Source organism: Epinephelus fuscoguttatus, linkage group LG23, assembly GCF_011397635.1.
Source record: "Epinephelus fuscoguttatus linkage group LG23, E.fuscoguttatus.final_Chr_v1".
In the NCBI taxonomy this organism is placed as follows: Eukaryota; Metazoa; Chordata; class Actinopteri; order Perciformes; family Serranidae; genus Epinephelus; species Epinephelus fuscoguttatus.
The window spans coordinates 18,557,727-18,574,039 of NC_064774.1; the positions used below are offsets into that span (position 1 = coordinate 18,557,727).

Genomic DNA, 16,313 nt, shown 5'->3' on the forward strand with positions numbered 1-16,313 from the left:
GACACACTGCTATCTTTACTGGTAACAGGGAGTCATGAACAGTATCACCGAGACAAAGGAAGTAAAGAGAAGGAAAGAAAAGGAAGAGAGACAAAAGAACCAGGTTTCATTAGAAAGCGGAGGTCAAGCGGAAATAAATTAATAAAAACAAAGCCGAGGGGTGAAGGAGTGCAGCTCAGTAATCTCTCCCTCCTCATCAGTGCTTGTTATGGAGTCATTAGCAGGGCTTTCAGACCGTGACGCTACAACCTCCCTGAAGGGTACACACACACTTACACCCACATTACTGAGCTACATGAAGCCTCAGTCTACTTTTCAGTTCCCAAAGATGTTTTATTCGACCTGAGCTGCCCCAAAATTACATGAAAACATTTCTTAAGTCAGATGGAAGTCTCTGCCAAACAGGAGGCGTAACAAAAGGGAAACAACACAATTTCCCCTTCGGAATTGTGGATGTAATTGTCTCTTATTAGACGTCTCGATATGGATGCACAGCATGTGAGTGTATTTCCTGGAGAAACTCTTCTCTTAGACTTTGCATGTGCTCGGTGTTACATAAGTACTTGTGTTACAGCTGCCAGAGCCAGCAGTCTGTGTGCCAAAACATTTTGGTTTCAGCTTCTTTCACTCCCCGTTTCCACAGTGCGTTTCCTTTCTTGTGTTTTCTTTCGACAACTAACTTGAAGACAAAGATACAGTGTCTCCCCCTGGGGCGGTTACACTGCGGGAGTGAAAGCACATTTTACTTTTGGGAAATGTGCACCGAATCCAGATCTAAATGGCAAAACATGGACAGAAAAGGTAAACAGATGCGACAAAAGGAACAAGCTGCTAGAAAACAAATAAGAAAAACAGAGAAAATAAGAAACTCATGCAGGTGGAAGCAGACTGCAAAATGAGTTGTTGCTCTGAGAAATACTGCAGCACGCTGTATGAGAGAAGTGCAGAGAGACTGATGGCACACTAGAGGACTACTAGTTTGTTTTAAAATGAATAAATGACGTGCATGAACTAAAAGGAGCAGGCAGATATCATTCATTCATTTATTTATTATCCGTAACCGCCTATCCTGTTAGAGGTTGTGGGGGGGCTGGAGCCTATCCCAGCTGGCATTGGGTGAGAGGTGGGGTACACCCTGGACAGGTCACCAGACTATCACAGGGCTGACACATAGAGACAGACAACCATTCACACTCAGATTCACACCTAGGGACAATTTAGAGTCACCAGTTAACCTGCATGTGTTTGGACTGTGGGAGGAAGCTGGAGTACACGAAGTAAACCCTGGGTTCAAACTAGAAGCCCTCTTGCTGTGAGGCGACAATGGTAACCACTGCGACCATGCCACCCCGGTGGATATCATCAGAGCAAAATCCTTAATTGTTATATAGTGATATTTGCAGAAGAACAGCAATATGTCTTATCTAAAGGTGTTCCATTCAGCAATTGATCTAATTTGGCGCATAAATTAACAGGCTTTTTTCACTTCTATTGATGTTTTGTGCCATGATTGTCTTAAGGGACACTGTAACAATGCAAAACTGATCACAAACTTGAAATCTGGCTCTTTTAGTCTCTGTGAATGCTGTGAATCTGAGGACCCTTACGGACGAAAGATATATAAAGAACTTACAGGGTAATCAAGGAATGGACACATAATGTTTGGTAGCCAACAACCTGGTTGTATACATCCGAAGAACTTCTATAAAAATGAACTGCTTGGCAACCAGACCAGGCCTCAAATTAAGACAGGCCTGTATTTGTCAAAATGTATATCACACCAGGCTAGTAAAAGGGACTGGGCTTTTAATTGTAGTTTTACGGTATATCATATCATGGACAATTTTCTCTACAAGGCAGTAAAAATGTTTAATTATTGTTTTCATGTGTGTTTGTTCTGTAGGTGCGTAGCCAGGGTGTCACAGAGGAGCTGAAGTGCCTGAGTTTACTGAACGCTCTGGATAAGGACCAGGACATCCCCGACCAGCTGGCCCAGCTCTTCGGAGAGTCCTGCATCAAACTGGCCGAAGGCATCAAAGCATACATCTCCAAGGTAAGGAAAAATAAAAGACTCCATTACTGTCATTCAGAAAAGGTACAGTACATCTATATCTGTTTTGGAGAAAGAAAACCTACTTGATTTCTATGGGTTTATGATGAAATCACCCTTATTTTGCTGGTTATTTCTAACTAACCTCCGTAAGAGTATTAGTATTGCTGTTGGTAATCCAGTATCCAGGGAGGAAACAATCACACACACACACACACACACACACACACACAAAGGCATTGCTCCTTTTCTAAACTAAAGTTTGGATTAAATACATTCATTTAAAGGTACTTTTATTGAATATGACAAAAATGATTGACAATATGTCAGATATCTGCATACATTACAAAGAGACGAAGGTAAAATAAACACATTACTGCCGAGCAAGTACCAAACCAAACTTCTTTTTATCTCAACAGTGCTAATTCAGACTATAATTTCTAATCCCTAAACGATATACTTTGGATATTAAATTAAGTGTGTGCGGCCAGCTCTGCTGACCCCGGGTTAAGGAACAGATGGAGACTGGTTTCGGTGTGAAGGAATCTGCTCAGTTACAGTGAGCTGAGAAACATGTGTGAGTACTGACGCAGAGCCGAACTCCTGGGGTGGGACTAATTGGGCATATTTGTCATCGTAATGGAGAAACCTTCAGTTTAGAGGGAGTAACACTCATCATATAAATACATACATACACAGAGCAGCACAAGTGCTACATTACACAAACTCAGATGGGCTATTGAAAAGATACAGTACCATTCTTATTATTAAAAACAGCCGGTGCTGGTTTTAATAATAATAGTATATAAATAGTAACAGTGTTTCTCACTCATATCAATGGTGGAAGAAACTCTCTGGTACTTTACTCGGGTACTGATCTAAGAATACAGTGTTCACAGCTCCACCTTTTAGTGCCAGATCTGTGTGCTAGGTACACCAACAGAGGAGTTAACAACACTGGGAACAGTGGGGAACGGTTCTATTGGTACCATCCAACTTCTCACAGTGTACCAAGTAAAGGAAGGAAGAAGCAGAAAATGGGAATGCTCCAGTACAAGTATTTTAGAATACTAGTGCAGTACTTGAGTAAATCCACCGCTTTCCAATCCTAACTTTATGGCCTGTCATTTCATTCTAGCCATGACCCTTAGTGTACCATTGAGACACCACTTAATGAAACACGTAATACGTCAGTATTAGTGAGTATTAATCATATGAATGTATATCTGTCCTTGGAAATTGGGATATATGATGGATTGGGTGGAAGAGAAATGTTATTAGTACAAAAAATGTGAGAGCTACAAGACGGACACCTCATTTTTCTCCACTTGTACACAGCACTGTTGACCTCAGCCAGCTGCTCACACCTATTTACTGCGGACAGATGTTTACAGTTAACAGCCCGACTTGCTGAACATTAGCGATAGAAATTTGCAAATTTGTGAAAAATCTGGGTTATTGATGGCTCTGTAGTCTCGCCGGACCTTTGACCCAGCAGCCTGTGAGGGTTTGTGCATGTGTGAGCACATGCTGGCCGTCAGCAGGTACAAAATACATCAGGAATTAATGAGAAGCAGTAACCTCAGACGTCAGAGCATAAAAACCACTGAGCTTGTTTTGCTACATGTTTACTTTTATGTGCTCTGACTTGTGTATTTCATGAGTCAGTACTTGAGACAGGTTTCTGCCCTGGGGTGCTTTTAGGCACACACACTGAGATTGGGATATACTCTTCTAGTTGTGTGTGCGTGTGTGTGTTTACAAGCTGTTGTGTGCATGCCAGGTGTTTGGGTTGAACCCGCTTGACATTTACCAGCTTTATCTGTAAAGTTGATGCTTGGTAAGCTGTGCCAGACCCAGTCAGAAACAGTTCAGATAAAGGTGGACGCCCATTTTACAGATGGCACTGAGTCATTGCAAGATTACGAGAAACTCCAGTGTTAGCTACCATGCCATGTTCTGAGTAAGTTGTCTTTGAACCACTTGAAACTTTGAATACACTCTCTCAGTTGTCATGTCTGCGTGTGTTAGATTTAGCTGAGTAATGACTACAAGGAGGAGGTTCACCACAAATTGGAGATGTTTTTAAGTACTTTAAAGGAATACTTCGCCCCCCAAGATGACCATTTATATGTCAGTGAATCACCCCGTGTTATGTTGAATTCGTGAAGACTTTGTTTTTGTCGCATGGCTCCACAGTGAACGAAGAATCCAAAAACTGAGAAAATTTTCCATGCACTGAAACATATTCATGCTCTCCTCAAAGCCAGACTCCATTGACAAAAACAGTAATTTTACCTCACTGAACACTGGAGCTGCTGGTCTACAGCTGCCTTTATCCGTAGTTTGTTTGTGTTATTGTTTGACTTTGCTGAATCTGAACTAACCCCTTAAAATACTTAAGTCACACAAAAACTCAAACAAACTAAATGATTGAAACTGCAGTAGACCAGCATCTCCAGTGTTCAGTGAGGGAAAATGACTGTTTTTGTCGATGGAGTCTGGCTTTGAGGAGAGCATAGATAAGTTTGAACGGGCTGTCTGTTGATCTGTGTAACAGAGACACAGCCAAAGAAAGCATTACTCACAATGACAATGTGGAAAGGGTTACCTCTTACAAATATGTAGGTACCTTTTTGATGAACATCTTAAATTTGATGTAGATACTGTAGATATTGTGAGGCAAGGGCATTAGAGAATTCACCTCTGCAAACTAAATTCCCTTTCCATCAGTCCTGTCTGACAGAAACGGTCAAAACGGTCTAAAAAGCATTATTAAAATCTGCTCTAAGATCACAGGAGTGACACAACATGACTTGACCAGTTTTTGCAGTCAACTAATCCTATAGAAAGCCACACAAATTTTGGCCTCTTTTGGACATGTTCTTGGAGGCGAATTTTCTCAGTTGCTGTCAGGGTGTTGTTATATTTCAACTGCTTGTAAAATTAACAAGTAATCAGAATCTTTTTTTTTTTTTTTTTAACCTCTGTCATTTATCTTTTAAATTCTCTGTAATTATTATAAGAATTATTAATAATTTTTATAATTCTACTACTTACTGTTTATGTGTCTATATGTTACTGTACGTTATAGTATGTGTGTAAGACAAGCTGTTCAAACAAATTGCCCCGGTGGGATTAATAAAGTTGTCTGAATCTGAATCTGTTTGGGAAGTATTAAGGATTAGACAAATAAATGAGACGTGGATTATACTGCACAAGTTGTGTTGTCAGAGTTTATAAACAGATGTTTTGATATAGTTTAACATGGTCAATTATGACTTCAATTCATCAAAACCTTTCTCAGTTTTTGGATTCTTCGTTCACCGTGGAGCCATGTGAGAAAAACAAAGATTTCTCCACAAACTCACTGTAACATGGGGTGAATAATTGTAAAAAATGGTCATTTGGGGGTGAAATATTCCTTTATCTGCACCCATGAGCTGTATCGCAGCAGTTCCAAGAGCGAACCAAAACAGTGACTGACTTCATTTTGTTTTTACATCACCAGCATACATTTCCCTCACACCTCATACAGTATCTCTGCCTCACCTCTCTCTCGCTCAGTAAGGCCCAAACAACCACAGATATCTGGTTGAAAATTGAGCAGGACACTGAACCCGTGTGTGTTTGTGTTGGGGGGAAAAACATGACCAATTTGGACAAAAGTGTGAATATAATATCTTTGTGTTGAAACACTTAAGCCCCAGGGCGCCTCTCCATCTGTTCAGCTTCATAACCACCTGGTATCACTTGGCATCGATGAGCAGGATCTGATCAGACATGTGATTTGTTTTGTACCAAGGCAGGACTTTATATCTCATATTGCATATAAAGACGTGTTTTTACACACAAAAATAAATAGCTTGTGTATATGTGGTTGTCTCTGGGCTGAACGTGTGTCACATGGCTTGAGAAATGCTCACACAAACATACAAATTAAAACTAATTAAACACAAGTAAGTCACGTTACTTCTGCCCACACACTCCTGCAGTGAGCAAACAGATTTACACACATTAAGGTCACACTCCGCTCAGTGCATATGTTGGATGAATCAGCATGAAAATACCAGTGACTCCAGGAGGCTGTGGTTCAAGAATCCCCCTGTCGCACAGTCACACACCCACACACACACACACATTCACAAGCCCACTGAATCACTCCACTGATATAAGTCATCTTCTTGCAGACATTGCCAAGAGGACTTTTCCCGCTTAGTCTGAATGTCTGGACGCTTACAGCAGTATATCGTCAGCCCCCTCATTTCCTTCACAAACCACCGTCTGTCTTTGTTTAAACATCTCTTGTCCTCTTTTCTTCGAGTCCATCTCTCTTTCTGTCTTACTTTTCTCTTCCCCCAGTCTTTTTTTTTTCCTTTACCCCTCACCTCCTCACCCCTCTCCGTCTCTCTCTGCTCTACTTGTGTGATACAATCGAGAGCTGCTGCATGCCCCTGTGGTCCTCAGTGGACGGGAACACGAACGTCTCGTTTTCCTCCAGCGAATGCAGTCGCTGGTGACACACCGTCCAAACAAATTTGCATCCAATTACTTTTTTCCAAACATTCACACATGTGGTATTATCAAGCTCATCCAAATCTCATTCATTTCCATGTCAGCACCTTGGTTTTTTTCTTTTTCCAACTAATGCTGCTTGAAAAAGAGAAGGCAAAAAGACAAACCACCCTTACACAAGACATTTTAACCCCTATCTGCTCCAGTAGATCATCAACAACACTGTGGTTGAACTGTTAGCAGTTAAAAAGCCACTTTTAGGGATTATTCCAAGCTGATTTTATAAAAATCGTCTGCGAATTTCAGGGGATTAAGGTTTTCAAAAAAAAGGAACCATTGGGTCGAAATGCCAAAATAGTGGTTAGGTCGAGCTGGCAGACCAAGGAGACGCCATTTCTTTCCATATAAAATGCTTCAGTGAAAGTACAGTTGAACCAGATTTTAAACCATGGCACGGATCAGTATGGCTTTTTACATTTTACACAAATAATTACTGAAGCTGCACAACAATTACACAGTTTGAATTACACCAGTTCTATAAGGTTTAACTACGAATAGCCTATGTAGCAGTCAGGGCCTCAATCGGGACTTTTCCATTCCCATTAATCAGACAAACATGGAGGTGAACAACTAATGCTTTCTCAAAGTCCTCATCTAGAAGCACATGAATAGCAATTACAGTCTAAAATGCTCATAAATGTACAAAACTAAAGAAGAAAATCCCCCTGCATACCCCGATGGTATTTTTACAAGAGGTCTGAGATGAGCTCAAGATGTCTAAGTATTAAAAAATCTTTCCTCCAAGAGGCCACTGAAGCCTGCAATATGCCTTTAGTTAAGTCGACAACTGTGGCAGTCAGCCACTCATAAGCTGGCACCACTCAGAGACAGTTTCTGAAAATGATTGATTTGCTGAGCCTTGTAACTCACATGGTCGGGTTCATTGGATTGGCTCCTGACTTCGCGTTTAACTGGTATTCCTTGGCTGGTTCCTCAGCCTCAAAAGGAAGGACCCCGCTGCTACACCACCACAGGCCTGACAGTGGCCAGCTCAGTCAACCCGATTAACCCGTTTTTATTCCCAGGTCATCAAATAGGACTTTTTGGTCCGTGGCTGTCAGCGTCTGATACCGACAAACAAGACACCCTTTAGCATCTTTATGACACACAAGAGGCTTTTGACTAACCCCAGTGTATTGTACTCCAATATCAGATACTCAAAGAAAAGGTGTAGTATAAAGAACAAGAAAGACTGTGTAGGTACAAGATCAGGGTGGTGGATGGATCAAACAAGCACAGGACTTTTTCCCAGGAGATCGCTGAGTTTTTTTAACTACCACAATACTTACTTTAACCCCAAAACCAAGATCTGTTTTCTTTTAGACCTAACCAGTAGTTTTGTTGCTGAAACCTATGTTTTCTGTAAACACTAAAATTTATTTTGAGAGGACACTATAGATGTAACAAGTGGAGACTGACATGTCCCAAATTGGTGCCCAGGACCACTGACCAAGCTTCTGTATTTGACGAGTTGGGTGCCTGGACGTGTTGCTCATTTCTGTCCAGTCAATATGAAGCTGGAGCCACAAGACAGCTCACTAAGCTTACACCGGAAACAAACCAAGCAGTGGCTTGTAATGTCTCTGAAAAGCTATGGCAGCAGATTCGAGCAAAACTCTATGAGTATTTACGAATTCTAGTTTTACCTTTGGAGAGAATCAGGCTAGCTCTTTCACCTTTCCTCATGGATTTTTATCTTAAGTTAAGCTAACCATTTCCTAGCCCCCAGTTTGTGCCTGTCCTGTATTAGCATACATCCAGGTCACAGAGGTAACCATAGGTTTCTCTAAAAGATAATAAATCAGCATCTGAAAATCCCTGAACATAGTTTGGAGGGTCACTGGCATGACAGCAGCAACATTCCTGAGTCAAGCCTGACCAAAACCACTTGTACAGGCCTCTTGCTCTACGTCAGGCATCCCAGCTGTTGCAGCTAACAGGTGCCGGGCGGAGGCGCCGATCACAGCTCCTCAATCAGCTACTTAAAGCCATTTGCTCCAGTGCTTCTTTGCAACAACTTAGAATATTTTCGACTTAGATTACTTGGATGGAAATACAACGCCCCAAATGCTGGCAGGATCATGACTCAGTGAAACGTATGTTCAAGTCAAGAGGAAAAAGAGGCGAACCACATGAGGGCTGGTTCCTAATGGCTGTATCAATGGTTTCAGATTACGATATCTGACGAATCCAAGGTGAAAATGAACTTTTAACTACCCTATATGAATGCAGCACACTTATCGAACTACTGTGGAATAAATTAGAGAATTTACACATCAGCACTGTCTCTGTGCTTTTAAGCTCTGGCTCACAAAACTGACGGCCATGAAGTCCAAAACAGATGCTTCCATTTGGTTCACTAATAAACTAAAACTATGTGGTTTGGATGCGCGCTCGGCCTCGGCCTCGGCCTCATATGACAGCTATTGAAAAACTGAGAACGACAAGTAGTGAGTGTGAGAGGCGCAGAGTATAAAGAATGAGGTGGAGAGAGAAGAATGGAAAACTGATAAAGATAGAAGAAGAGAAAGAGGAGCATTAGCAGACTTTTGGCAGTTTATCTGCTGGAAATTATTATCAAATGTGCGTTGGCTCTGCATGTAGATTCCTCTGTAGGGCACACAGACTGCACCTAATAGGATCAGTGAGTGAGTGATGATGATAATGATGATGTGAAAGATGTGTGTGTAAGAGGGTGACGGTAGCGGTTTTGGCATGAGATGATGAGGGTGGTGATGAAGATGTAGACCGGAGTGATCGATGGGAGTGTACTGAGAGATGCTGAAGTCGTTACAGAGCGGAAAAATAATGGAAACAGTGTTTGAAAGAAAAGGAACGGAGGGGGGAAGAGAGAAGGAAAGAAGCCCAGCTGGACAGGAACAAATAAAAAAGAAAGAGATGAGAGATGAGGAGGCAAAGAGGGGTAGCAGAAAATAAAGGTGCTGCAGGAGAACAAAGGATAGATGAAGCAAGAACGTGAAGAAAATAGCACAATGAGGTTTTAATTATGGTGGAGAAAAAGGGGGGAAAGGAAAACATCGTGTTGGCTGAGTAGAAACTCAGCAAGTCCAAGCAATGTTTGTTTATGCCCAAATAGAAATTAAATGATTCTTATTAAATAAAGTGGTGGTTTTACTTGTTACACGTTATTACCAATAAATTGGAACCAAATATCAGATCTATGTAACCTGCTGAGTATTTACCAAACCATACAAGCATGCGGATTGATTTTGTTTCCCTTCAGGAAGCCATCGGTTTCAGACCATTTCATTAATGAATGAAACTTGCAGACCTTTAAGACTTGCCTGGACTATACCTAATCCATCACAGTGAGCAGTCAGTCTGCTTACCACAGAACACCATCTTGCATCAGTTTGAGGTTCCACTGTACGCTGGAGAATGTCAAACGCAGTAGACAAACTGGCAATAAGCTGAAGTGAAATAAAAAATACTGCTGTTTGTCTGCCAGTATGATACATATATAACTGGTAAAATGTTCAGTGTGATGGACTCTTAAAGGATAGGCTCATGTTTTCAAGTCTGTCTACAATCACGTCCATATGTACAGTGAAAGAGTCCAGGGAAACAGAAAGAGAGGTTTTGTTCTAAAACATCAGGACTGGGCAACATACTGTTATATTGATACTGTGATACAAGGCTATGTTATGACTATGACTAAGAATTTTCCTAGTCGACCAATAATTGTCATTTAGGGTCATTCGTGGACTAGTCAATATCAATTTAATTATTAAATGATATATTTTGGGCGGGGCAACACAGTGGTTTGAGCTGAAGGTGTGAGAAAGAATAGTATCAGTAACATTGTTAACACTGTGCTACATTACAGAGAAATACAAAACCGTACTAATGAACCTTCATTAATATAGGCCTATATTTTATCTACAAGTGCACGTCACACACTGAGCGAGCCGCCTATTAATGACGCTGTGGGCTAATGGGCATGTAGCTACTTCCATGTTTCAGATGATACGTCATGTTTGTAGTCGACCAATGAAGATGAGTTTACATATCACCTTGGGTTCGTCCTTCACCTTCTCAAAATGATCCCACACTTTGGATTTCCTGCCTGACATGTTATTAACTAGCCTGTGGAATAACCACAGGTACCAGCCATGGAAATTAACCTGACTCCTGTCTGTCTGCTGAGCGTGGCCACTTCCTGTGTCTGTCCTTTCAAATTAAATTCCCACATGGTCCAGTCACATAGGGTTTAATTTATTTTGACAAGTTGCAGCTTCTAATAGAGTTTCACATTTCTTTGGGGTTTTTTTCTGTAACTAAGCGACCAATGAAATCTTGCCAACAAATGACCCCTTTGGTCGACTAATGTTCGGTCGACTACTAGAGGGTTTTCGATTCAGGCTCTACATATATATATACTATGAACTCTGCCTTTAACCTGTTAAAATTTACATTGATTTTGATCTTTAAAGATATAGATAAACATTAAACACATTTAAAGAAGAGGTTTTATGAAGTTGTGTTGCACAAATTGTTCATGTATATTCTTTTTTCCCTAGTCACTATAAATGGATATGTAGACTAGGACTTGTAACATCTTACTGGCATCTACCTTATTGTTTATACATCATTATTATTTGTATGGTCGATGGCAGCCCCAAAGAAAATTCAAGGAACTGTACTGACATGCATTGACACAACAAAGTACAAAAATAAACTTTAAAAACAACTTCAACTGCAGAAGATACCCCGCGTGATTTCATGTAAGCTTTGGCTAAACATCAAAGGTTCAGTATGTAAGTCTGGAGAAAGATAGCTGATTGTTGAGTCTCTTTCCCTTGTTGTCAAATACTGACGACCTTGGGTTGGTAGTCCGACCGAACAGCTCAACAATCAACTCAACAATCAACTATCTCCACAGTTACATACTGCACCTTTAAAGAAATAACAATAAAAAGAACGCCATGTAACACACATGATGGGAAAGACGGGAAGCAGAGAAGAAGTAGAAAGATGAGAAAACTAAACATCCCTGCCTAAAAAAGCAAATCCTAGAGTTAAAATAAAGTTTGATTAATTGTATTTGACACACCGCGTGTCTGTGCATGTGATTATACTTAATTTTAAAGCACTACACTGATGATTTCGCATATTTTAAACTCATTAACTGTGAATCACAGGCATTACAACTGATTTGCAGCACACTGAGGAAGCTGGATTCGGTTCATTTCATGATAGTTTACAAATCAATATGGAAAGACAACTTGAAACTTGCTGAAGGCAGATTTAATCTGTCATGATGGACATCTGCTTATTTTTACACCGTCAAAGTAGAAACCTTTTTACTTGCATCACATTCAGGACTTAAAGTATGCTACAGGAAATCAAACCCAGTAGAGAAGTTTGCAAGTTGTGCAAAAGTTTATCTGACTTCAGTAGCTTCCTGCATGAGAGCAGTGTAAACACGTGTGATTTTAAGTCCATGCTGCACTCAAGGTGGAACATCAATTTACTAAGTAGCTGTAATAGTAACTGTTTAGAGTTAATGGGGTAGACTCAGACTAGAAAACAACCAGTATGGGGCTTTAGGGAAGAAAAGAAAGAGATGGGAAGAGGAAGACGAAGCTGTGCTCTCCTGGAGTTTTCCTCTGTTTGGTCTTAAAAGATTCGCCTCCTGAAGCTTTTGATCTTCTGCTCGCATGTTTGTGACATACAGTATGTCCATTCCTTCTTGCACGTGTACAGATATTGTATTGTATGGGGTAGATGCAAGGCTACGAGGACGGCCGGAAACCAGCAGGGGGGAGGGCAGCAGATGGGATAGCACGGTGGGGGGATTTAGGATGGCATGCGTGAGACTGAGCTCAGGTATTCACGCCTTAAGCTCTCAGCCCCTGTGGAGACCAGAGTAACTTTCCTCCTTCTACGCTGCTGCTGTCAGTTTAAGAGACAGCACTGTAACATCTGCACCTGCTGAGACAAACTGCCAATACATCAGCTCTCAGTTTCCAGTTGCTGTGACGGATAAAGCTCTGAGACGGGGTCGGGGTTAAAACATCCACAGCAGGAATTCATATTAGCGCTCGATCAAATGTTCTCTCTTGGGTCTCAGCTGTGGTTTGTCTTGCCTATAGATCAGTATGGTAAATAATGGCTGCGTGTGTATTTCTCTGAATGAAAATTGAGTTTTTGCAGAGATGGCAGAGATTTTTTATTCTATCTTAACACATGTACTGGAGTGTGAAATGGCGTGATGCCACAGTGAACAGGAGTTATTTTGTTTGAAGAAGAATGTTTTTCCTTCGTCCGGTTTAGGTCAAAGGTTGAAAACCGGCTCCCAAGCACAAAAAAGGGGATTTACCTTTCGTTTAAGGGAGGCCGGGGTAAGACGAGGCTTAGACATAGCAGATGAAACCCAAACCATGCCCGCTTTTAGCTCTGAGAATTTATTAGGTAAGACATTTCTGCCTCGGAGCAAAATAAAAAGGATTATTATTCTCTCTGCAACGTGATGAAATGTCTGTATTTTATCAACTGATGTCATAAAACATATACATTTTAACACTTGAATTTTAAAGGAAACAGCAAAACAGTCTCACCTAAAGGTCCATTTAGTACATTTTAAGGAGGATTTTTGACCATATCACATGATCTTCATCAGCAGGTAAGAGCAACGTAGTTGTTACGGGACAGTAGATGTTCGAAACACACATTAAACACACATTAAACATGGCTTAATAGAGACAGTTTTAAACACAAGTACATAAATCAGCTTCACTATAACTCACAGCATTCACAGACAAACACTTGTCTTTATCTGGACACATTTTCCCCACAAATACAACATGCTAATGTTTTTTAGCACAAGCCTATGGCATTTTACATTGTATAAATTAGTCTAGCGGCTAGCAGACTTTTCCTCTACTCATATGAAGCCAGGGACAACAGCAACATTTTACAAAGGTAACGTTACAAATTTGCCTCCATTACAACTCACAAGGTTCACTGACAAAACAACTGTCTTATACTAAACATGTTTTCCAAACAAATATAACATGCTAACGTTATTAGCACAAGCCTATGGCATTTTACATTGTATACATTAGCCTAGCAACCAGTGGAGATTTGCTCTGCTCATATGAAGGCAGGATAAATCACACACAGGACTTAAAATGATATTTTGTGGAGGCTTTATTGTCTTCACAATTTATTGTTTCTTATCTGTGAAATTACAGTAAATAAAAGCTTTGTTTCCACTGAGGGAAATGGTTTCAGCCGTCTTTGTCAAAGCAGAGCCTACGCTGTAGCTACAGCGTCGATTCGACACATTAGTATAAATACCACTTTAGCCTTGGAAATCCAGCCTCAAGGTTCACTCAGTAGCTGATGCAAGAGCTTTTACCATATCAAATGAGCTTCATCGTCATCATCTTCATCGTGGGCCAACATGAACGATAAGTATTTAAAGTGCGTAGAAATAAAGGATATTTTCACGTCTATATTTCCATGAAAAACGGACAAAAACTGAATCGGTCAATGAAGACCATATGCTATTTAAAGCCCTCAGCTACTCAATGGACTTTGAGGTGAAACTGTTCAGTCAGCAGAGCAGGAGAATACTGTGTGCTTGCCACCGTGGACACAAAAAAGGAAACTTCGCCATCTTTAAACCTGGACCCTATTTTCTTATGTTTTTGTGTATATATGATGAATGAGAATACCAGGCTTTGAAATCGGTCCAGTACTGAGCAAGAGCACAGCAGCTGGAGGCCATGAAACAGGCTCATTTTAGCATGTCTTGACCCAGCAAATTTTCACATCTAACTTTGTGAATTAACTTTGAATAAAGTGTGTTTTATGATAATAAAGCTATTGTTTATTTAAACATAGGTTTGGCGATGATGATTTCAGGGCTGCTTCTGGTTAAGAAACAAATCTCTGTCTGTGGGAATTCTTCCCATAAGCCTGTCAGACACTTGAATAATAATGTGAGCCTGTTAGTAACAAAAAAAGCACTTTTAGTGGACATACACTGGCGTTACCGTACATTATCCTTAGCAGATCTTGAAAAGAGTCAATCCCAACTCAAGGTCCACTTGTTTCGTCAAACTATTACTTCCAAGTTCAAGAATAAACTTTGATGTTCAACTCGTAAGTTCCCAACGCACAATTCTACATCTCTGAGAACAGATTTCTTATTTGCTTTATGGCCCCTTTCCTACTTCCTACCCTTGTACCTCCGGCCCCTTTGCTCAGATCACACCAGTCTTCGAACTCGGCTTTCTTTCTTTTCTTTTTTTTTTATCTCAACTACACATCTGTGAAGTTTCGTTTCTGCATCTTGCACGGTTGTTTACGTGTTGAAAACAAAGACAGACAGACATATAAATACCTGCCATAGTTCTCAAAATGGCTTCTGCGGTAGTTCCAGCTACAACAGGCGTCACCAGGACCTCATTTCACCATGACAACACACACACAGACACAGACACAGACTCAGGAGGTTAAAGCAATACCGGCTGTTGGGACGTTGTCACGGCTGCTTATGATTAAAGATGAGGATGATCTGTGTTTTAGACTCCTGACCTGTCGTGCTCCAGTAAGTTATTTCCAATCAAAAAGTCACTTACTTTAAAGCTCCTCTGGCCTCTCTTCGTCCAACCCAGATGTTTTGAGGGTGCCATATCTCTAAATCTGTGCCGCGTCGAAGCAGTGATGTCATAGAAAATATTTGGGCTTTTGACTGCTGATGCAAAACAGCTGTTTTGACATCACCGGTCAGGGTGTGGACGGACATGCAGCAGGCTTCAAAGAAAGCAGCGCCCCATGCAATTTAGTATGAAATTGCTCTTTGAAGCAAAATCATGCACACTGAGCTCCGTAATGAGGGGAAGTGTTTGGATGTGTGAGGGTCTGTTTAGGGTCATTCCTCTACTGGAGTACAATCATCATCATCATCATCATTGCATAGTAAGAATCTGAGTGGATTTTTTGTCCCTGTCATCTGCTCTGCTTGTGTCTTGTTTATCATATGAAAAGACCTTTGTGTTTACAAATCTAAAATTTGACTTTGCCTTTGACCCAGTGTTCTCTATAAACACTAGTTTGACTGTGTGTTCCACATAATGACAGTGGTGTCTCCCTTTTCTCAATCTTTTTCCATCTTACTACAGAATAGATTGACAAGGACAAATTTTTACATAATTTCTGTAGAGTGAAGGCCTCGATTTTCATAACTATATGCAAACACACACAGTATAACATACATCCGAACACCAGCACCCTCTCTTTCTATGTAAGTCCACAAACCTGTGGTGTCCTGACTACCATCGATGTCGTCAAACCAATGGATCACATCACGGTGGCAGCGTCCATTATTTTTTAATGCAGTGTATAGTTAACACACAGCAAGGCTAAGTAAAGCAATTATGGTATCACTTTTGTGTGGTGTGTGCTATGGGCGTCAATAAAAGTACATCACGAGTTCCATTGCTTCCAGACAAGACTTGTATGTGTTGCAGCCATTATTCTATATTTTTGTTATTGTCGGCAAATCTCATGAAAAGACCAAAAAGCAGTGCCATCCCATGTGCACTTGCTGGGAGCTGTTTTAAGTCGCAGACCAAAACACTTTTACAGCAGCAGGATGTTGGGATTAGTGTTGTCACGATACTGGAATTACCAACTTTAATACACTTAAACTTTT

The 16,313-nt window shown here is 40.7% G+C and overlaps 2 protein-coding genes across 2 annotated transcripts in view; both read left to right on the top strand.

Moving 5' to 3' along the window:
- Window positions 1-16,313, top strand: part of rps4x (ribosomal protein S4 X-linked) — a 569,691-nt gene that overhangs the window by 185,283 nt on the left and 368,095 nt on the right. The window lies entirely within an intron of this gene.
- Window positions 1-16,313, top strand: part of tnfsf10l (TNF superfamily member 10, like) — an 81,904-nt gene that overhangs the window by 38,807 nt on the left and 26,784 nt on the right. The window contains exon 2 of the mRNA XM_049569328.1: window positions 1,904-2,053. Within this exon, the coding sequence (XP_049425285.1) occupies window positions 1,904-2,053 (150 nt within the window). The remainder of the gene's footprint in view (window positions 1-1,903; window positions 2,054-16,313) is intronic.